The sequence below is a fragment of the Agelaius tricolor genome, unplaced genomic scaffold, assembly GCF_023055355.1.
Source record: "Agelaius tricolor isolate 1412-34295 unplaced genomic scaffold, bAgeTri1.0.p SCAF_26, whole genome shotgun sequence".
Taxonomy (NCBI): domain Eukaryota; kingdom Metazoa; phylum Chordata; class Aves; order Passeriformes; family Icteridae; genus Agelaius; species Agelaius tricolor.
Genome location: NW_027269286.1, coordinates 5,689,425 through 5,712,741, shown reverse-complemented (window position 1 = coordinate 5,712,741; position 23,317 = coordinate 5,689,425). Strand labels below are relative to the sequence as shown.

At 38.1% G+C, this 23,317-nt stretch overlaps 1 protein-coding gene across 6 annotated transcripts in view; it reads right to left on the bottom strand.

Annotated features, from left to right (window-relative positions):
* ZC3H13 (zinc finger CCCH-type containing 13) overlaps positions 1-23,317 on the bottom strand; it is a 45,374-nt gene that overhangs the window by 6,464 nt on the left and 15,593 nt on the right. For all 6 annotated transcript variants that reach the window (XM_071448487.1, XM_071448488.1, XM_071448483.1 and 3 more), the window contains 12 exons: positions 20,539-20,647; positions 18,737-18,876; positions 17,843-18,003; positions 16,333-16,530; positions 14,734-14,907; positions 11,629-11,939; positions 10,152-10,616; positions 8,993-9,175; positions 5,332-5,875; positions 4,549-4,652; positions 3,092-4,102; positions 1,715-2,224 (listed from right to left, as the gene is read on the bottom strand). In XM_071448487.1, the coding sequence (XP_071304588.1) occupies positions 1,715-2,224; positions 3,092-4,102; positions 4,549-4,652; positions 5,332-5,875; positions 8,993-9,175; positions 10,152-10,616; positions 11,629-11,939; positions 14,734-14,907; positions 16,333-16,530; positions 17,843-18,003; positions 18,737-18,876; positions 20,539-20,647 (3,910 nt within the window). The remainder of the gene's footprint in view (positions 1-1,714; positions 2,225-3,091; positions 4,103-4,548; positions 4,653-5,331; positions 5,876-8,992; positions 9,176-10,151; positions 10,617-11,628; positions 11,940-14,733; positions 14,908-16,332; positions 16,531-17,842; positions 18,004-18,736; positions 18,877-20,538; positions 20,648-23,317) is intronic.

Genomic DNA, 23,317 nt, shown 5'->3' with positions numbered 1-23,317 from the left:
CTGTAAGATCCGTCTGCTGCATCCACACTGATATACCAGATACACTAGTTTACCAGTACTACATGCCTGGACCCATTAAAAAATTACTGTATTAAGAAATTTAAAATAATACAATTCATAGTTCTCAATGTGTAATTTTTAAAAATTATTTTGTATTTTGAATTTCAAGTAAAAATTTGATAATTTCTAGACTATCTTTTACCACTCTTATGTGGAAGTGTACTTTTATATTAATTCTGCATTAAAAACTCAACACACTCATCAGCTGAATGGAGCAATGTAAAGAGGAGTTACAAAGTAATGAAGATAATGAAGTATACTAAACCTTAGAAAATCATAACCATGCTACATACAATGTTTTAATAAAATGGAATGCCATCTAATTTTTACAAAATAGATTTTCCTAAAAAAAAAAAAGAAATCCTAAATATACCATAACACTCTACAGATAATAACCTGCAGAGAATTTAGAACACAACCCTTGAAAAACAGACAAAAGAATACACAACAAAACTGAAAGGCTAGACCTAAGAACACATTTAACATGCACAGCCTATATGGTTACAGATGCCCTCTTGGCAACAGGTCATGCACCTAAGAATGGCCTTTCATTACCTCTTTTCTCAAGTTACATGGTACCCTCAGATTTATCACACCATGCTTTTCCTCTAGTTTAAAAATAGTTAATTTTGTCTATTGTAGCAAAATCAAGCTTTTCCAGGCTCATTTCAAACACTGTCTTTGTCAAGTGCTTCCACTCCACAGATAATCTCCTTAAATGAAACTTTCCCAACAGGATCTCTCACCTCTAAAGACCACTTTATGAGTAATCAGGTACAAGACCTAAGTACTAAATATTCCTCACCATGCTCTTGAGACAGCATTTGATTTAACTGCCCACATCAACAATGAACGCTACAGGTAATTCTTACCAAGAACGGCAAACACAATGAGCATAAGCATAACATGCGCCAGTTACTCTGGATTTAGACTCTTTCTTTTATGCTGTTCATGTAAAAGCACTTCCTAACTCCCTATTCTTGCAAAGCTCAAGCTTCTAATCCATGTAACAAACTGCTAGGAATTTGTCAGTGTTTGCCCCTTTCTAAGCACACTTACCCCAGTATCATTAGGGCCAGCAAAATGAAGCTGCATTTTCAGCTGATATTACTGAGATCACCTCAGATAAGGTTAGATCTGGAAAGACCTGTAAGATTACTTCAGGAAAGTTATTTTGGGACTACTGTGCCAAGCCATACATATGTTTCACCTACTAATCAGACAAACAGTTCTGATAATTGGGCTCTGGCAGAAAAAAACCCCTAAGAAACAGTTCCAAGTCCACATTCTTTCTTTTTCACTTATTACCTGTCACTCCCAAAATAAGAAATAGATCTTAAAATGATATAACAAGGCAATTAAATTTTGGTGTTATCTTTTAGTAAACTGCTTATTCAGAAACATTTCATTTTTGTGAAATTATCTCGGATAATTAATGCTTCTTTGCTTCAAGACTTCTCTCGAAATTAAGAAACAGCACTAACATAACTAACAATAAGAAAGATGCTCATCAGATTTCTCTCATTGTCTGCTTCCACAGCAGAGAAGCTGAAGCCAATAAGCTTTTCAGTAGAAAATTATTCTATTTAGCACTATGCTAAAAGAGGAAGAATAAAACACTTGTTAGTCCAGGTTCTTTCCCAGAATAGCTCACCTTCTAGACTCTCTACCTTTTCGGCCTCATTTCCATCTTCAAAGCCTTGTGAAGGTCCTAAATCTTTGTCTGTTTTCTCCTTCTCTGAAGCTGCTGAGTCCCGGCAAGCACCATCAAACTCCTTTTCGTGATCCCTGTCCAGTTTTGTTTCACTGTGCTTTGTTGATTCCTTTTGAGAGGAGATGTCAAGAGTTCTCTCTCTCTCCCTTTCAGCAGGATCAGGCAGCTGTCGGTCCCTCTCTCTCTCCAGCTCCCGTCTTTTCTCCCTATCCCTCTCTCGCTCCCTGAGTCTGTCTCGCTCCCGGCTCCTTGGCCAGTCCTTGTCCACATCTCGGTCCCAGTCCCTTTGTCTCCCCTCTCTCCTGTCTCTCTCTCGTTCTCGATCGTGGTCATGTCGATCTCGCTCCTGGAGCCTTTCCCTGCTATCAAAGGACCCGGATCTGGAATGAACCTGACGATCTGACTCAGGGGAACTTCTTCTTGAGCTGTGGCTTCTTGAATCTTGACGATCTGGATAAAAGATTATATATATAAGCATGACTATGACACATAAATGTAATACCATTTTACTAGACCAAAGCATTTTAAAGATTCAGGAATGAAAATATACTTCTCAAAAGAAGCATCTTCAAATTAGCAATGCTTTCACATTGCCTTAGAAGATTTAACCTTACTTAAAAACACGAGGTAACTTTTGCCACTTCCAAATTTTTATAACATGTCTTTTAAAAGCTACAAATGCCTTAGTTAACAAATGATGAATTCAGAAAAATAATTTCAGGCATGTAACCATGAGAAGAATAGAGAACCAAAATGCTTTCAAGAAGAAAATATTTTTGTATTGATGCTGTTTCAGTTTTAAAATATTTTACCTATTTTTTTTTCACAGCAACTACACACAAAAAAATGTGACTATTTTGATTTGCAATGAAGATGATTTCTATGTGCATTAAAAGTATGCCTAACAGGAACCATAAAAAATGCACCTAATTTTGCATAATTTCAGGAATTTCCATACCAAAATTAACACTAATAATGAATTTAAGAACATTATTTAGATGATAAAACTACCTCAATGTTCTGTTAGCACAAGCATTTACTCCATGAGGTTTTTCTGTCCTACAATTTACTTTCTTCCCCAGACAGCATGAACCAAATCCAACTGAATGTTTTGGTGTAAACAAAATGGTAATCCTGCCCACTGAGAATCAGCTTTTCAAATATATTAACACTTGCAGAAATCTTAATTCATTCTAGTTTTACAATGAAATGCAGACAGGACCTCCCTCTCCTATCACACTAATTAGAGCCATGAAGAACAATTTGGGACTGGTACACAGAATGATAGGTCAGTCTCACTAAAATATATCTCATTACCTGAAGATGTGCTGCGACTGGGTTCCCCTCGTTTCAGCTGATCAATTCGGGACTTCCTTTCAGTGATTTCTAAGCTCTTCTTCTCCCTGTCCCTATCCCTATCCCTAGAGCTACTGTGCAGGATCCTCTTCCGTGCAGCCTGATCGTCTCCACTGCGATGCGCTGACTCATTGGAGGGGGATCTGAGCCTACTGGAGGCATGGCTCCGATTGCTGCCGAGGCTGCTGCTGCGCTTCTGGTCCACAGGCTTACGGTGTGGTCCATCCTCTATAGTAACATGAGGGGCTTCCACCTTTTCTACCCTCGTCCTGTGACTTTTTCTGTGGGAATCGTCAGTGGTTCTTTCTGGAACAACAATGTCACCACGTTCAGGAACATCTTCATCTGACCAGTCACTAAATGTTGTATCTTCTCTCTTCGTGGGGGCTTCTGCCACTGCTTTCTCAGGTGGTGCTTCAACCAGTTCTTCTTTAGTTACAGGAGGGGTTCTTGGGCCTTTTTTCTTTTTATGATGTGGAACAATTTCTTCATCGGAAACTTCAGAATCACCCTTAGATCTCTTCCGCTTTTTCTCCACATTTTTCCTTTTTTGACCTTTCTTAGGGGAAAAGACCTGGCTTTCCTCAGTTGCTGGTTCATTAGTGTACCTTTCCACCCCACTGTCATCATCTTTCTTCTTCTTTGTGGCCTTTTTCTGTATCTTAGATTTCTTCTTGCTGTCATCATGCATTCTATCAGAAGCATCCCTTTCTTCAGAAGGACGGTGTCCAAGATTTTCCTGAACCCTGGACCGGGAACCTTCTGAAGCATCTGGCTGCTCTCTTTGCTTATCTGCTGAAGAAACCCTGTCTTTAAACTCTGGTTCTTCATAGCGTCGGGAACTTTCCTTTCTGTCCGATTTTCGCTCTTCTTCTTTCCAGCGACTCTGCCGCTCCTCCGTGACGTGAGAGGGGCTCAGTGACCGGGATTCCTGCGGCCGCACAACCTGGCTCAGGAGTCTGTGCTTTTCATCTGCAAAATGAGAAGGAAATGAGGAAAAGAACATCCTGTTCTAAGAAGAACATTTTTTCATAGCCTTTATTGTGTAGGAAGAACATGTGAGCATTTGCTGTCTTCTGTATGCCAAAAAAAGTGTCCATTAAAACACATAGCCCATTACTTCAGTTAGATTTCTTAGGTTTTTCTACTGTTGCAGCAGCAAAAGACAATTTCCAATTTGGTAAACATGCACCTTAAACAAAAGAGGTGGAAGTCACTATCAGCTGGTAGACATAGCACATAATGACAAAATGAAGATAAATGACAAATTAAGATGAAGAAAAATTGTAGTGCTCATAAAAATATGGAGAACAGTTACAAAACTTTCCCCATGTTTTTTCTGTTTAAAATTGGAAGTTATTTTCCACAGACAGTGGATAACCTGCGTCCAGCTGCAGAGAGAGCTCACTCCCACTTACTTTTATCATCTCCACTGTTGTAGGCATCACTATCAGGAGAATGATCACGACGACGTTTGGGTGATTGACGGGGACTTGGACTGCTTTCATTTCTGTGACGCTTCCTGCAAAAGGAACATGAACCATCAAATTTCTTTAGAATGCTTTGAGTTTATCATCAATGCAATTCCTGAAGTCTAAGCACCTCATACAGAAGACATTTAAAGATGTCATGAAGTTCTGTAGTTTTCTAAGTTGCCATTCCAAGTAACAGCTACGCACTTAAAGGAAGCACAACACAACACTAGGGATACTTTTCACGCCTTCACTGGTAGCCTTCTGGTGTTGGAAATTTGGTAGTGCAAAGGGTAATGCATGTTCCAAAGAAATTTAATTAACAAAGTCACAAACCCTGACCCAGATGTCTGCTATTTGAATTTCAGACTTCATAATGTACCACAGTTTTCTACTAAGCTTCCATTAGTGATTGTATTATTAAAGGCAAGACAATGCAAGCATACATAAAAGGGAAAATTACATTATCAGACTCAACTCTTAGCTCATGAGCAGTTCCATGATTCAGCACTAACAAAACACTGGAATAACTTTACCAGCATAGTACCAATTTGGGGGCTACCAGCATGTGCCACACAGATGCAGGGGAGACAGCCCCAGACCAAGCCTATGCATAAATAGGTTGTCTTCTTCCTTAAGATACTCCCCTGTCTACTAACTTACCAAATTCAGCAGTAAAAGACTAACTTTTTTTTTTCTTTGACTGAAGTAACATTTAGATCCACTCACTTGGATTTTCTTTCCTCATGGACATCTCTTGAGCCTCTTTCTTCTCGAATATCTTCTCTCTTATCCCTGCGTTCTTCCCTTCCTTTTTCTTTGTCGTCCCAGTCTCTCTGGCGGTCTCTCTCTTTGTCTCTGTCTCGACCTCTCTCCCTTTCGCGCTCCCGCTCCCGATCTCTCTCTCGTTCTCGCTCCCTTTCTCGTTCCTCCCGCTCTCGCTCCCGCTCCTTCTCCCTCTCCCTCTCTCGTTCCCTTTCCCTGTCGTGGTCTCTGTCTCGGTCCCGCTCACGCTCCCTGTCTTTGTCCCGCTCTCTGTCCCTCTCCCGTTCCCGAGCACGATCTCGTTCCAACTCTCTCTCTTTCTCCCTCTCTCTTTCCCGGTCTCTTTCTCTTTCTCTCTCTCGGTCCCTCTCCCTTTCCCGCTCTCTCTCCCGGGCCCTTTCATCTCTCCTGTCATCAGACCGATCAACCCTTCGCTCCTCTCTCCTCTCATCCCGCTCGAGATCATCACTCCGTCCTTGGTGCCGTACTGGTGAGCTTGCTCTCTGATCTGCAAACACAAGCAGGTTTGATTACCAAGTGCTAAACAGATACACACAGCTTCCCCTGCACTAATAAAAAAAGAGCCTATGTCTTGACAATCTAGATCTTGGTTTGCATTAAATGAAAAGCAACTCCCTGCAGAAACTTGAATATTCCCTTTGGGGAGGAAGGAAGACACAAAGCAGAACTAATTTTGAAAGAATTTTTCAACATTTAGGAAGTGGGCTTTGCCTACTTAACCAAAAGTTGCCAAAAAAATCTTTACTTTTTTACCGGATTTTTCTGAATAGCTTCAAAAGACAAATGTATGCCTCACAATGTACCTATTACTATAGCATTACTCAATGATTCCAAATCTGGTATAAAATCTTAAAAAGCTGGGAATGGCATGCATAACAAATGTTAAGACTTCTGTACAAAGATTTTACTTCCTAAATCTATTAAGAATCAAGTACTTTACAAGGATTCAAGCTGTTTACAACACAGAGTAAAAGTTTCTGCAAAATTAGAAATATTGGCTTGTCTCGTCACAGATGAGATCCCTGCACAGAAACACACAACCAAATCTACCAGATAGGGGAGAGGCAAGGATGAGATAGGGGAAGCAGAGCTGCCAGAAGTTTTAATTTGTGTTCATTGCAGAGTCTTACAGTTTAGAATCTGAGTTTGCTCTTGTTCAGACAGTGGATTAGAGTCAGAGGGAAAACTAAACATGCAGAAAATGACTGATCCAGAAGGATAGTGAAATCTGATTTGTCCAATTGTATTCATTCTCCACAGACTTATCTATGTATTCTTCATTGTATTTTGGATATTTTTGAGCATTTCTATAAGTTTTGACTACTTCATAGCAATTTCTATGCTCACATTAGTAGTATTTGAGCCACAACAAATCAATAAAACTATTTTCCTACAACATATATATAAAAACACTACACAAAAGAGGGAAAAAATGGCATGAACAGAGATTGGTATTTCTCGGTCCATTACTCTGAGGCTGAGTGCACTTTGCTGTAAATTGAGACAATGTCCAGTAGGCGTGAGCAGGCAGAGTTTGGACAGAACTAAATCAATAAAATGTGCATTTCCATCACTTTAATCAATTTTCATCCCTGAGTGAATTAACAATGATTTAGTGCTCCCCTGTTACCACATAAAATTAAAAGCAAAGCTGAGTGACATTTCTGCCTTTTTAAAAAGGTAAACCATCAATCCATGCAATCGGTTCTGTGAACAGGTTTCATATTTTTCAATGGGCCCTATAGCACCTCTACTATGATTTACTCTGCATACCAAGTATTAGATTTTTATAAAGAAGTTCTGTAACTCCTATTTGTTATGTCAGTTTTGGTGACAAAACATCCACATGAAAGTCTTATGTGAATCAAACACTGCAAGTGTATTACCCATTTAAGTGCAGCTAGTCAGCACTTCTTATGTGACTTCATTTTTTGAAGTACTGTTCCAGTGGTTGTTTGGAACATTTGCATATTTGCCTTAGTTGAATAAAGACAGCTCAAATTTGCAAGCTTGCATTTTTAAATCATACTCCTTGCATATCACAGAATCAAAATATATCTCAATTTTTCTCAGAATGACAGATACTAAAACTGCAGTCTAATTAGGGAAACTGTCTTGAATTGTAACTCTGAGGACTTACTACTACAAAAAGCGATCTAAGTTTTTAAGGAAGAAGACAACAAATTTTGAATTTATGCTCTCTATTTTTCCCCCCAAAGGGAAACACAACCCATTCAAAGCAACTTCCTTCCTAGAAATTTATTTTGTTGTCATTGCATGCTCTTATTTCTAATGTTTTTTTTTCTGTTGGTTTGGGGTTTTGTTTTGGGTTTTTTTGGGGGTGGATGTTTGTTGTTTTTCTTAATAAATTAAAAACCTGTTAGGATATGAAGAGCACAGAATTATATTATATATATCTGTAGGATTTATTTGGGCTGGGGAGGTGAAAGAGATGAAAGCCAGACTGCAAAAGCCAACCCCCAGGACATGTTCAGTCTTCAGGATTTTTCAGCTGACATGAAAAAGGAAGCCTGGAGTTTAGGTCTGTTGAAATCCTGCCTTGAAGATGAGAGAGAATCTGAAGCAGAGCCTTTCACAGGAACAAGCCACAACAGATCTGTTTCAATAGGCTAAAAAGTATCTTTTGAAGTGGCATACAAAATAGCTCTTTGAAAAACTGAAATTACACAGCAGCTAGAATGTATCTGTCACCTGTAAATCAAAATTCAAGGCAGAAAATAACCCACTGTAATTTCATGTTTAGCCTTCACAGCTCCTCTTTCAATTTTCACGCTATTTTCATTTCCCTAACTCCTCCTGTTCTCTTAATTGGTGAGCAATACAAATATATTCCAGAGTGTAAGCTGGTGCTAAGCTCCTTCAAGCCGACACCGTGCACTTTCTGGTACAGAAGTCTGACATCTTGCATACTATGTCAAAATAAGTCTTGCATGCTGTTTTCCTGATCATTGGTATCTGTATCAATGCTTAGTTAATCATTATTGACAATAGCAAAGCACTCATCACTATTCAACTCCTCAGACAATAAATATTTGAATTAAGCATAAATTTAAATTGTCACTTACTTTAGTAACAAGTAGTCCATAATTGTCACTCTAGTTTAGGCCTTCCCCAAAACACACTCAAGCAATTTACAGAACAAAAGCATAATGCTTCTATATAGGCAAACAGAATCAGTAACAAAATGCAATCATGACTCTAAGCTTAACATGCTTGTGGAACCATGAAGTGGAGGAGGAGGCAAAAATATTTTACACTGAAGTCGTACAATGAGATCCTTTGAAGTTCAGTTTTTTTAATAATTGAAACACAGTTTAATAATTGTGATGAATAAACACAGAAGATGCCAAAACCTAGCCATAGGGCTGGAGAAAAGGTGACAGCATTCGTGCACACACTGCCAATGAATGATCTTTCAACAGAAGTTATGTCAAGGATAGGAGTAGTGTCAGTGTGTGGGGTCAGGTGAGCTATTTATGAATTGGTGTGGGGGCAGAACAAGATAGAAAAAGGAGGGAAACACACACATTCATACATGTCCATTTGACTACAAATGTATGAGTAAAACCAGACATGAAAATACCTCTTTCTCTGTTGTCACGCCTATCCCGTTCACTGTGTCTTCTCTCAAAGGAGGAGTCCCTTGCTTGATCCCGACTGTCATAGCGATCCCGATCAGCGTAGCTACTCCTCGATTCCCAGCTGTCGTGGTAGTTCCCACTACTGCTGTGACCATCAGCCTGGGATCCTCTAGTCCCCCGACTTCCTAATGGAGATGGAGCAACACAAAACATGAGCTTCCACACGTGAGGAAATCCACTGATATTTTATACCAACTGATGTACTGACATCTAATAAATTTGAATTAGCTGTTCATGGGCTGAAGATTGTAACACCAAACTCTACTTAACCAACAACTCAAATTTCATATGTTTTAACTGTTTAAAGTTATTTGCAAACTGCAAAATCAAGACTTCCTGAATCCTCACACCCTGGTCATAGTATGGGGTGTCCTGACTAGAAGTATCAGTCCAAAAGCCAGTTCACAATTATTCTGAATAGGCTGTAAGCTAATAGTGCAGCAAGAATAGGCAGGGAAAGCAGAGATCATTCTCCTGTAAAAACTGCACATAATTTCCCCAATGAAAATGTTACAACAAGCAAAATAAATTATAGATTATTAAAAGTTGTTGTTTTTTATAATTATTATTATTATTAATGCATCAGACTTCAGAAGCCATTTTAAAGAATAAAGTCACACTTTTTGGAAATCAAACAGGGCAGGGCAGTGAAGCAGGGAGAGGTGGGTGTGTGTGAGAAATGGTTTCCAGGCACCACACACCATGCAGTTGTTTTTGAAAGAGCATAAGAAACCTGCTGCCCAGTGCTTTGAGATGCACTACCACCTATGAATTTTCCACTACACATCAGCCTCTTGTATTTGTAGCCAATGGGAAAACCTAGGGTTGCAGAAACATTAAACAGAGTGATGTAAGGGTTAGGCTTTGTTTTAAAATGGGATGGCAGAATACCAATCTTATGCCACTTTAATGAATGGAGAAGACAGAAGTGCTATAAATTTCAACAATAGTTTTAATTTAATGACAACAGAATTGAACACAGCTTTAAAAGCATGAACTATTTGGCAGTACTTGCATATCAAATACCAAACAAGGCAGTATGAATGCAAATGCTCAATCTTCAATGATAGGGACATGTGAATTTTTTAAATTACACAATACCTTTGTCAGATAATTCTGGACCTCGGCCTCGACTTCTGCCAATTCTATCACTTCTGCTCTCATTTCTGGAGTCACTTCTGGAGTCATTCCTCGTTTCAGCACGAGAGCTCTCCTCTCTGCCATGGGACCTCCCATAGCTACGCAAGTCATCCTGATACTGGTCATCCTTTTTATGGGCATCTCGACTCTCTCTGTCCCTGTAGTCATGGGAGTCTCGTGTGGAGCGTGAGTCCCTCTGGTCACGACTGTCCTTGGTGTCCCTGCTATAATCCCGCGTGTCTCTGGAGTCTCGAGTATCTCTGGATTCCCGCGGCTCCCGCCGATCTCTGGTGTCTCTCGTGTCCCTCCGGTCTCTTCCATCACGAGACTCTCTGTCATCCCTGTGGTCCCTGGAGGTACTCTGCTCTTGGTCATAGTCACGATCATCTCTTGTTTCTCTTTCTTTTTCTCTTTTCCCTCTCGTTTCTGTAAAACAGAATTTTCAAAAGAATGTTATATACCTGGCTTAATCTGAGCAAGCAAATATTTAGCACACAAAGAACACTAAAACAACATACTCAAAATACACTTACCAAATCAAAATTAATACATAAATAGGACAAGATCATGCTAGATTATCCATCTATACATTCAGTAAGTTTTAATGATCTTATTCTGAATATGAATCTCTACAGATATTTACCATTGAAAACACAGTAAGAATAATAAAAATAAATGTCAAACATACTAAAGAGCAAGAGCACTTCAAAAATTTTAAGGTAGGGTCATCACTCCTCTGATCATGGATTCCTCTTATTTTCTACACACACACAGAGACATTTCCAAAACATTTGTGCTATATTTAGACCACTTGTAAGGCCCCAGTGCCCTGCTGAAATCTGTTGGTTTGGGGGTCTGTTTTGTTTTGGGTTTTTTCTACAACATATTTATAATATTACTGCAATAGAAAGGTAAGTTTACAGCCAGTCTAAAATAGAGCTGACATACATACTCTTTGTAATCTGTCTCTTGAGGCAAACAGCATGTTTGCTCATCACATATTACCCAAACAGAAGGAATGGCTGTTTCTTTGCAGACACCTCACTTAATGTCAATTACAGAGATAACAGAAAGCCATCAGTGGGGACTGGATTTTGGCACCTCTCAGAAAAGAGTAATAGTTACTTTGGTGTAGCCTACTGTGAAAATCACTTTCCTACTGACACCACCATTGCATTACACACAGAACACCTACACAGATACCTTCAAGCACCTTTACAATCAGTTGAGCCTACATAAGCAGTTCTGCTAGGGGTACATTATTACACAGTACCTGCAAACAGCATCACCAGCACAGCCAGAGTAAACACAGCCAGTATTTTCTTCAACCCCTAGCCACTGGGATGGGTGCACACAATGCCACAATTTGAAAATCAAGTTTCAAAATGCAATTTGCAAACGAACAAACACCACTCTGAAGTGCTATTTTCATTCATACCGTCCCGCCTTTCGTGGCGCCGGTCATGAGACTGTGAAGTCCGATCGCGATCGTGCCTTCCCTTGTCTCTTGCAGGAGAGCGGTGTCTCGAAGGACTTCGCTTCCTCTGAGGTGGAGAGGAAGAGTGTGGGGGATAGGGGGAAGATGACCGCCTTGCAGGCGGGGAGGCTGTCCTTTGATAGGATGGAGAAGGAGTCCTTTTGCGGTGTGGGGAAGGAGAATGTCTTTGAACAGAGGAGCCTGACTGTGAGGACGAGGAGTGATGTCTCGAGGATATGGGAGAATGATGCTGACCTGATGGAGAAGCAGACCTGCAAGGAAGAGTTAAAACAGGCACGTGTAATAATTTGACTTAAAAGGTTCTTGACATACCATACAAAAAAGCAAATAAAATAATTTTTGTATTGTCTACCCTCTGACTGCTGAAAATACGTGCTGTTTCTATAAAACATCAAGCTTGGCCTCCCTCCAGGGTGGCAAGTATATGTTTTCAAAATAGGCTTATCTTTAAATGATTATTGTTTATTTAATGCCCAGGAAAACTTTCTCCAATCAAAATTGTATTAGATAGCTACCAGAATGTAGGGGAAGGGAAGGAAGAGTCAGGAAAAAAATCATTATCTTCTTTCGCATTCCCAAACAAAAACCAATTTTTCTTCAATATAAAATAGTTTTTTGGAGTTCATAATAAAACTACACAGATAATTTTTATGAGGTGTAAGTAAGATTTTTTGTTTACAACAGCACTGAATTTTTTTTACAAAAAAAAGTGTCTCCTCCTTATACACTTCTAAATACCTTTTATTGCAAGGACTGATCTTCAAGGAGTTCTTAGATCCAGAAAAACCATACACATACCTACTTAAAATGTTAGCCAACATGACTATTTACACAAACACGGAAAACTCACATCTGACAGAGTAAGAAAACGTACACAAAATATTTCTGATCTTCGAAATTCTGTCACCAACTAAAGATAACTTACACAACAATAAAAAATTTCCTCATAATATGACTAACATGGGTAAAAACACACTTCAAGTCTTTAGGCTCAGTAGTGGTGTATTTTTCCCCTTATCAGCACCAAAGTAACTTGCAAATATCTTTTCTCATGAAATATATACTGTCTTTAACTCCAACTGCCTTCTACTTCACAAAACTCCAGAGATGACAAAGAGAAGAGTGGGGATTATAAAGCCACACCTGGACAACATATCTTCAAAAATCTCACTGTTCCTGAGGAAACATGTAGCCTGCATCCCTCTAAGATGACAATTTATATGCAAATGAAACAGATAACCTGGAATTAGTAGTAAAACTTCCAAAGCAGTCAATGTAAAATTCTGTCAAGACTAGATATGACTGACAAAATCCAAAATACTTTCATTACTTACTGTCTTTAAACTAAGACTACATTTATTTTTCCCTGTGAAATCATTATTTTGAGACTCAGAGTTACCAAGATTGGCTTGCATGGAAGGCTTTCAATGGTATGGAGACAAAATATTTCAAATAGCCTTCCCTGCTTCTAGCAGAAGGCCCATTTATCTTCCCTGCTTAACATTCCCTTGCACAACATTTGATACAAGCAGGCAGCGATGAGCAAAATACTGGATGTCATGCTTTAACCCCAGACAGCAGCTAAGTACCACACAGCTGCTTGCACACTCCCTCACCCACCCCCAGCAGGGTGGGGAGAAGAATGGGGAAAAAGTAAAGCCCCTGGGTTGAGATAAGAACAGTTTAGAAACTGAAATAAAGTAAAACATAACCATGATGGTAACAATAATAGCAATCAAAAGGGAGATAACAAAAAGAGAGAGAAAAAGAAGAAAACCAAGAGAAATGGTGATGTACAACATATTTGCTCACCTCAACTGATGCCCAGCCTGTCTCTGAGCAGCAATTGGATTCTCCTGGCCAACTCCCCCAGTGTATACACTGAACATGATGTTCCATGGTATGGAATATCTTTTTGGCCAGTTCAGGTCAGCTGTCCTGGCCATGCTCCCTCCCAGCATTTTGTGCACCTGCTCACTGGCAGGGTGTGGGAAACTGTGGTAATCATTACTAAAACATCAGTGTGTTATCAGTCTTGTTCTCATGCTAAATCCAAAACACAGCACTGCAGTAGCTACTAGGACGAAAATTAACTCTACCCCAGCTGAAACCAGGACACTGGAGTAAGTTAAAAAACAGGGAAAAGAGTACCAAAGAGATATTTTGCAGACTCCAGACTCTGTACTACTGCTCCAGGAAGGACTCTCTTCCCTATGAAGAATCCAATATAGCAAAAATGTCCAGCAGTCACATCTACCATAAAACAATCCAATGTTGTTCCAGCTGAACGGAGTCACCACAAAAGCCAAACAGTTTGCTTACAACTCTTTGGATTGCTGAATGGATGGGTTTTATTTTGCTTTTGATAAATCAGCATGCAGAAATATGTATGACATCTGGAGCTTCCACCACCCTTCAACAGAGGTGCAGAAAATAAGAATGCCTTGCTTTCCATTATACAAACATGGGACTACAGTAGTATTTATCACTGCCATCCTAAACCTGAGCTTATACTCTTTCAGGCCAAAATAAGGATTCCATTTTTAATGGATGGTAAAACATTTTTTCAAAGTCTCAAGAACTAACAGATATGATACCTTCCCTAAAACTTCCTGCAAGAAGCTTTGTACAGCATTGTTTAGCCAGTTGTGACTGCTTCTCAAGAAAGAGGTGCAGAACCAGGACCTGCGTATCATTTTACCCATTCTAGAAGAAACTCTGCCCATTTCCAATCTCAAAGGTAAAATATTTTTCCACGTTCCACTTCTTAAAAAGGGGAAGGTTAGGGAGGAAGAAAGTTCCCTAAGGCTCACAGACTGACTGTATCTCATATCAGACTTCTGAAGTTCTACCTGAAGGCAAAACATTTGCATGACAGATAACCTCCATGTAGTAACATTGCAAAAAAAAAAAAAAGTCTCAGAGCTCAAGTGTTTGAGGCACAAACATTCACAACAGACTCACAAACAAGTAGCCAAACCAAGAGAGGAAGTTTCCAAACCAGAAGTATTAAAGGAAATAAAATCCACAGAATTGACCTCCCACCTGCGCGAGGGAGAGAAGTTATGTTTGTGAGTGGTTGACTTGGCTGGAGCTCGGGAGGTTTGCTTTCGCCTTGCAGCAGGTGGTGAGTACTCCCTGGAAGGGGAAGAATTACTGCCAGAGTGATCTGCAGGACTAGGAGAACGTTTCTGTCTACGGGAGCTTTCAGACGGATCCCTGGGAAACATAAACAGCAGCTTGTTTAACAGGGCTAAGATGGCATTAGCACAATTCTAAGAAACTACAGACACCTCCAAGACAGAACCTGTGATTACCATGTCAAGAGCAATGTTATACAGTCATTTGTTATGATCTCACATATGAAATTATCTTAAGCTAGCAAATCTCAAGAATGCAAGATATGCACTAAATTTCTTGCTACACTGGACTGTAAAAACTAGAACATGGTAAAACAAAAAAAAAAACTTATTGTAATTTTACCTAACATTTCATGTGGTGGTAAATCAGAATTCTTACAATGGAGAAATAGTTTGCTACCTTATTAAAAAATTTCTGTAATATCAGAACTTTATTTACGCAGCTTCAAGCTCAAACACATTTTAAAGGCTAATCCCAGCAGCAAGTGAATGAAAGTAATCCATTAAAACCTTCAACTATTTCACTGACCATACCTCACAGAGATTTGACATTTCAACTTCATTTTTATTATGTAGGAGAAAAAAATGACAAAAATCCAACAGTGAAAAACAGAGAAAAAAATTACAAAAATCCAACAGAATACTACAAGGCTGTAGTCACTACAGCAATACCTGGTAATAGTACAATGATAAGACAAGTACTGTCATGGTGCTTTCAGCACTACCTAGAATGCTCCTTTCTATTGCTCGTGACTTCTTTCCAGTAATGGAGTGTGTAATCATGAGAGAAATAAAATAGTTTCAAGTAAGTATGGTGGAATTTATTTAATCAATTAAAAATGCATGATTCACTGCTCTTCCAATCCTTAGTCTGCTATGCCAGTTACAAAGTACAACTTCACAACATGTACCCTACTTTCATCAGGAAAATTCAGGACATAAAAATGCAGATCATGTATCTTTCAGCTTAAGTGGACATGTATGCTCCAGGAAATAATAGAATAGTCATAGTAGTCCACCATTTTTTTAATATATAAATATGTATAAATGCAAAAGTGAAGCAATTCTAAAATGTCACTAGTCTTTGACAACCTCAAAAATACTTGAACCTACTGAAGATTAGGGAAAGTTTAAATGCACACTGCCAACTTGTGAAGATATCAGTCCTCTAAGATTTCAGAAAAGCATGCAATCAGACCAGTGAATGACTTCAATAAAGATTTTGGCAAACAACCTGCTCCACTGGTGAAGATCCAAATTCTTGAGAAATAATGAAGCTTTCAAAGAGGCATTTCACAAACTTACTAAGTAATGCAATTAAAACCTACCAATCTGTTAGTTATAGTCTATCAACCCACCTACATAACATACTGAAAATACTTCACTGAGGACTGAAAAGGTTGTTGGCAAAGTAGGTAATACCACCCTTATTATTCAGTGTTCTATAGAATTTAATTATAAAAGCAAGGTTAGAGTTAAAAGCTAATGATGCAACACAACTTACCTCTGCTTCTCTTTTTTCTCCTTGTGCCTTTCAAAGTCACGCCCTCTCTCTTTCACGTCCCTTGCCTTTTCTTCTGAACGTTCTTTTGCTTTATGTTTTTCCTTGTGTTTTTTCCCCAGGGGAGTTTCCTCTTGTACTGGAGGAGGAGGGCTAGGGGTACGAGGACCTTTCTTTTTACTCTGAGTACTTTTAGAACTCCTAGAGAGAAATTAACAGGGTGGGGGGGGGTATAAAAATGAAGAGTTGACAACTATTTCAAACAATAATTTCTCGAAATTGACAGGAAAGTTCTAACATAAAAGGCCTTGAAGCTTTTAGGCTGGGATTTACCAACTCCCTTAGCAAGCACCATTCAATAGCAGAACTTGACAGAAAGGTGAGTAGAGATAGTAAAAATTTATGTTGAGCTCCTAGATTTATAGCCTTTTTTTCTGAAGGAAGTAAACATAAATAGGAATTGTTCCTGTTCAGAGAGAACCAGTTCTCAAAGATAAAATGCCCTTACATGAACTGTGTACATCAGAAGACAAAAACCATACAGTACCCTGTTTATACTCCCATTTCTGCAATGCAATATCCGAATGACACACACACACTTGAACTACTCATGTTTTCAATTTAATGTTAACTACCAGACAGGATGAAGCATCTAAACATTCTTGAGTATGCATCTCACAATATGAAACATTATGTATTTTCTGCATAATTTACCACTAAGATAAATCCTATCAACTAGGTATCACTGCATATGTCAGCAGTATACCAGCACATGCTATATCATTCCTGCAGCAGAAACAATGTCGTTCTGTCTCTACTTTAAAGGGGATTTTAACAAAGAGGTTAAACAGAGGATTTTCCCAAACACAGATGTGTCTGGTTACACTGCTGCAGTAATTTCTTTCCTATCTAAAAGCTGCAAACAACAATTCAAAATATCTTGTGGCCAGCAAGAACTTTAGAAGCAGCTTTGGTGATTGACTTTGGTGGCACTGCAGCTGGTTAAAATCCCCTGATTTTTACATATTTTATCCTTAATTCTTCTCTGCCCCCCCACATTCCTCACTTCTTATTCTCTCCTGAATTCTCAGAAATTCCCTGCTTAAAAGCCACACATTTTATCTTGAACAGTAACATGCAATACCAACACAATGGGCAATTGGTCAAATTTAAACATTTAGAGAGGCTGCTTCACAGGCTGCAGCATTTCAAACAGAAATGTTTTCCTCTTTTCAATGGTTTATATTTTCTCATTGCCTCACAAAGATTCTGGAGATTCAGAGAAACGATCCGCTTGTAAACCATGAAAATAATCAACTGAAAACTACATCCATATGACAATTATCTGCATAAGATGATTCACAATGCACAATTTAGAGATCTTCTCCTGAATTTATATAATCAGGGGCACTGAAAGGAAGGAAAATGGAAAACATTATTTATGAAAACTCCAGTAATAAATGTAAGTGTGGTTCTCTTCTCATTCTCTTGCAAGATGCATCTATATACTGACCTCTGCTGCTCCAAAAGTGGTGAAGAGACAGTAGATGCTTTCTTGTCTTTCTTACTAGCTGAAGATGATGATTTGGGACTGGATCTTCGTTTTGGAGATTTGCTGGACTTTCGTGGTGATGGTGATGGTGATAATTTAGATCTAACCACCTCTGGAGAAATCTTGAAGGAAAGAATATAATTAACCAGTTATATATTGATGCTCAAAAGTGTAACCGTATGCCGATATGTGTGTCTAACATGTAAATTCAGCAAGTGAGAGAGTATGAGAACCATGTACATCTCTCCTTCAACCTCATCACACTGTTTGTGGAGAACAGCATAAAAGGAAGACAACATACAAAGTGTGGAGGAAGAGAAGGTGACGCACTCTGTAATATGTTACAAAAACTGCAACTTAAGGTTTAAAATCAGTATACTCACAACTAACACTCACATTTGTCTGGAAAAGAAAGACATCCTTAGAGGATTTTTTTTTTAGTCTTCCCCAAAATTTTAGAGTTTCTAACAGCTACAGCTTTGTCTCTGTCACTCTATTCTGTTACTACAAGGCAAGCAGGAAAGTGTGATTGGGAAATGCCTTGTGTTTTCCTTTTTCTATCTTCTTTGTTACAGATCTTACTAGTTTTGTATCACTAAAATGCATTAAATCTTACTCATTTAATAGCTGACTTCACAAAGGAGAAAACTTGGTTACTGTGCTGGATGCCTGATCAGATACTCACTTCAAGTACTCAAGTCACATACTAATTATATAGGTGCCAGTTATTTACTACCATGTAACACAACTGTGCATTTGTGGCTCAAAAATTTTAAGTATTCTGAGAAACAATTACAAGCCTATGAAGTGGCCGATGACTTGGTTTTTTTTATTTCACATTTACGTAATACAAACCTCTTTTTTAATTACTATTTCCTCTCGTTTCTCCATGTTTTCCTGTTCCAATTTCATGAGTTCTCTCTGAATCTTTTGGCGCTTCATTTCCAAAGACAGCTCATGATCATAATCATAATTAACATCTCCATTATCAGAGTCTTTATTTGAAGAAAAAAAAAAAGTAAATTGATTAGTAGACAATTTCTTATGAAAAATACAACAATAACATTTAGCATACTAGATGCCAACCATAAATATTACTCCATGACTTTTAAGCAGTGCATGAATGGACCAAGGAAATTTGGCATTCATGCCAAATTTCTTCTCCAATTCTGTGTGCAATCCTGAAGTAATTCCAGTTAGTTCCATACAACCTGAAGTTCAACTCTTAAACTTCATTAAAAAGAACACCTTAACTTCTTTCATGGACATTCATCCGAGGAGGCAAGGGAAACAAAGTAAACCACTTTATATTTAAATAACAAGAAAATTAAAACTGTGTGTCTTCACAGGGAGTGAAAATATGTGGAGCACTACTTAACTGGGGAATTCACATGAGACAGATTCATATAGTGATGCATGATACTGGAGGGGTTTATTTAATACAGTGTCTTACAAATCAATTGATATACTTAATTAATTACATGTAAACATTGATTTTAAAATAAGAGAGGAGTTATGTATTAACCCTTTCATTGGATGAACATACACTTCAAGAGTTTACATCTGGTTTTACAACATTACCACTGTTTGGTTTTCACAGTAGAAAAAATGCTATTTCTCACACTTTTTCATTAAGTCATGGACAGTTAATATCTTAAGCTTCCAACCTGGCAACTGAAATCTTACTGAAAATTGAATTTATTCACTCTGTTTATATTAATTTTGTTTATGGATATTTAAGTCTAATATCCAAAAAGCATTTTGGGAAAATATCTGTCGGAAAAAAGACAACTTCATTAAAAAGTTATTAGCTTTCACTCCCTTCCTACATACATACTACATAACTACATAAAAGATGAAATTCATTGCAAATATATTCATTATATGTGAATTCTCTCCGATGGGATCAGAATTCCCATTTTTTTCTTGCAATGTTGTAACTACTTCTGAAACACAGATTCTCAGAAAACTACAGAAACATCACAGCTCAGTAGAAGTTCTTGTAACATTACTATCAGGTCAACCTGGACTCTAACAGAAGTGAAACTTAGGAGAGAAAAAAAGTGCCCACAGCAACAATGAAACTTTCAGTAAGTACTAAAAGTCCTCCAAATCCAAAAACTCCCACCCACCAACTCATACAGAAGTGACCACAAAGGTAATGCAAGACACTTAGCATTCTTCAATATTTTTAAAACATAAATATTTCACCAATGTCCACCTTCAACTGTTGTTATTCTAACAGAGACCTTGTTAATGACAGCTTACACCATTAAAAATTATGCAACAAAAATGGCTGACTTTTAAATTCAAAGGAGTTCCCACTTTCTTCTCAGACTGACAGGTTCCAAAATTACTTTAGATGCAACTTGGATTCATCTAGTGACCTTAATGTGAAAGATTCACCATGGAGTAGACTATACCAAAAAAAGCCTGTTTTTAAAGCTAGTTGGTTTAACCACTGAACCACTGTAGCAGTCCAACTCAGGTAACTTGTTAGTTCTCCTCAAAAAAAAAAAAAAAAAAAAAAAAAATTAACAGCTACTGCATCAAAGTATTCTGCTTAGAAACCAAATCTTGAAGCATTCTACTTGACAGACAGCCCAGAAATCTCACACTTCTCTGAGGCATCAGGGGACTGTCAGTTCAATACATACCTTCTCTATTTGTTTCCCAATCCCCATTTTCCTCTTCGCTTTCTGGTGTTCGCTCCTTTGTAATTTTGATATCCTCCTTTTCTCTATGTCTTCCTCGTGAGGACTCTTTCTATAAAGGGAAAAATGCCGCATTAGAGTAAACAACTTTATTTCAAAAGAAGCCTGAAGAAGCAGGTGTATTTTACATGGTATTTTGGGGTTTTTTCATAGCACAAAAACCATTTTTCCCTTTAGCCTGTTGAACAAATACTCTCCTAAACAAGCAGAGACTCCACAGGCTACACGTTCTAATGCAATTTCATATAATCAGAATGCAAATAGGAGATGAGGAAAAGAGAAGAAAGCATTCATAAAATAAGAAGGCTTAAAGGCAGGGCTAGAGTCAAGCACATATCAGAGAATAAAGTTTAAAATAGGCACCAAAATAAGAGATTAAGTTCTAAAGACCAGAAGTTTAATGAACACTTAAAGAGTATATTTTTAACAGCCTGAGCAAGAATTCTCAGCTGTAAATAAGAATATTTATATTCAAGGCAGATGAGCCTCAGAAGTGGAACCATTGAACTCTTCCAAGGATAAAGAATATGGAAGGGGAGGAGATAATAAATAAACCCAGAGAGACTTGGCTGGCAGAAGGGGAAAAATTCTAAAGCAACACAATCAAATCAAATTCCATTGACAGCTTTGTGTTTGACTTTCACTGTCTCCAAGAGAAGTCTAACTAATGCAGTAGCACCCATTTCCTATGTCCTGTGAACACCTAAGAAAGCCAGAGACTATCTGTACAAGAAAAAAGATGTTTTCAAGTCAACTGCTCTTGTGTCCCTGCTAAATTCCAGTACAGAGCTCCACAGCTGCACCTCTGCATCTGCTGAAGCAACATTCTCTGTGTGATGTACCTGGACTCAAGTGGAACACAGGACAAAGTTTCTTCACTACTAGCAAAAGAAGAAAATTCAAGCTTAAAGTATCTCAGGTTAATTTATTAAACAGGAAACCAGAACAGCAAAATCTGTCCCACAGCCCTGTTGTTCTCAGCTCACATAGTGCCCTCTTGTTTTTCTGGGGATTCTTTCATGTTGGTATGTGGGAGAAACATCAAGAAAAGGAGATGCTTGAGAATTTCACTAGCTATTCCTTATTGGTACTTGGATCTTGATTTAATTTAAAACTTCAACATTACCTTAGAAATACACTGAGGAAACAAAATAAAATTGCAGTCAGCCACTCAAAAATGAGTAAAATTCAACTATTCCTTTTTATTCAGTAACAATGTTAAAACCTTATCTCTAGTTAAATGATGTAAATCTCTAAAATTATGCAGAAGGTCATAACTTACTGAGTCGTGCTGGTTTCTGACATCAACTGCAGACAAGTCTACATCCACTAAGCTACTGTCCCAACATGTACTAAAGACATTCAGTCTACGGGCCAGAATTCTACTATGCCCCAAAGCAAATTACTTTAAAAGAAAATTACTCTGATGAGATCTAAATATATTTAAGCATAACAAGTCTTCTCTGCAACTATTCTTTTCTTTTGTAAGACTGTTCTTATTTTTCTAGCCCACCCTCCATGAAGGCCACAGCTGTTCTACTGGGCTGTATACTTCTACATACTTCAACTACACCCTATAACATAAACGAAACCATAATTTCTTAAATATGAACTAGCTTCTTTTAATTCAACACTACCTCTTACTAGCAAGCTGAAATATGAACAGTAGGACAACCTCTCTAAGCCAATTTAAAAAAATCTCCCAAAGAAAATTCATCAAATACCTCGTCATCAAAGAACATGCAGCAAGTCAGTGCTTCAAGTCCCATTTAATAACCCATGTTAAAAATACTACACAACCTGTATGTATCATGCCTACCTCCTCAGACTTAAAAGCCAATACAAGCATCTTGCAAGAGCCTGTATTTTCTCCTTTCAGTGGAAAGATTCAGTAGTGGCACAATCGTATTTCTACAGAAGAACTGAGAACAAAACCAGCTATCAAACTGAAATACTGAATATAGGGGAAGCATGGTATTTCACACTAATGTTGCTTAGTTGTCAAGAAAAAAGATGTTGACAACATTGCACCTTGAAAAATAAATATCAGTTTAGAAATTGAGTGTATTTTTCCTGGGGCATGCTAATTAAGAATTTAAGTTATGATGGTTTAGAACACACACCTAATTTTTCTCACTGAAAAATCTTCAACGTATTCCTTTTATTTTACTTGTTACACTTGTAACACATTTGATTCCCTCATACTATGGGAATTAAATGTTCCCTTCATATACTTACAGACTTTTTTTGTCTCTCCCTTAACAAGCCAAGAATAAAGTAAGTTAAGTTCCTAAAGGCCAATAGCATGACTGTCACTGGTACCTGAAGATGCTGCATATTCACTCTTGTTAACAACTTCTCTGAAGACTCTGAAAAAATGCCATTTACTAGACAAGAACCATTATACTTACATTATTATATATTTATTTATTAAAAAGCAATGTAGCTTGTCTTAAGAGGAAATGATTTAGGAGACTTTGTCTATGCTGGTTTTAGGTATATGCTTACAGCTAAACATAGCAGGTGTTGGATAGATGTTTACAGTTTCATATGTTGATGTTTAGGAGAGATGCCACATAAGAAAGGGAAAAACTCAGGACATTATGGCTGACTTCTGTGAGATTTTATTTAATGTCTATTCAAGTTGAAGTTCTATGTCCCATGTGATCGGCCCTCTACAGCCCAAGACTTGATGTCTACTTGAATAAATTTCCCACTACTG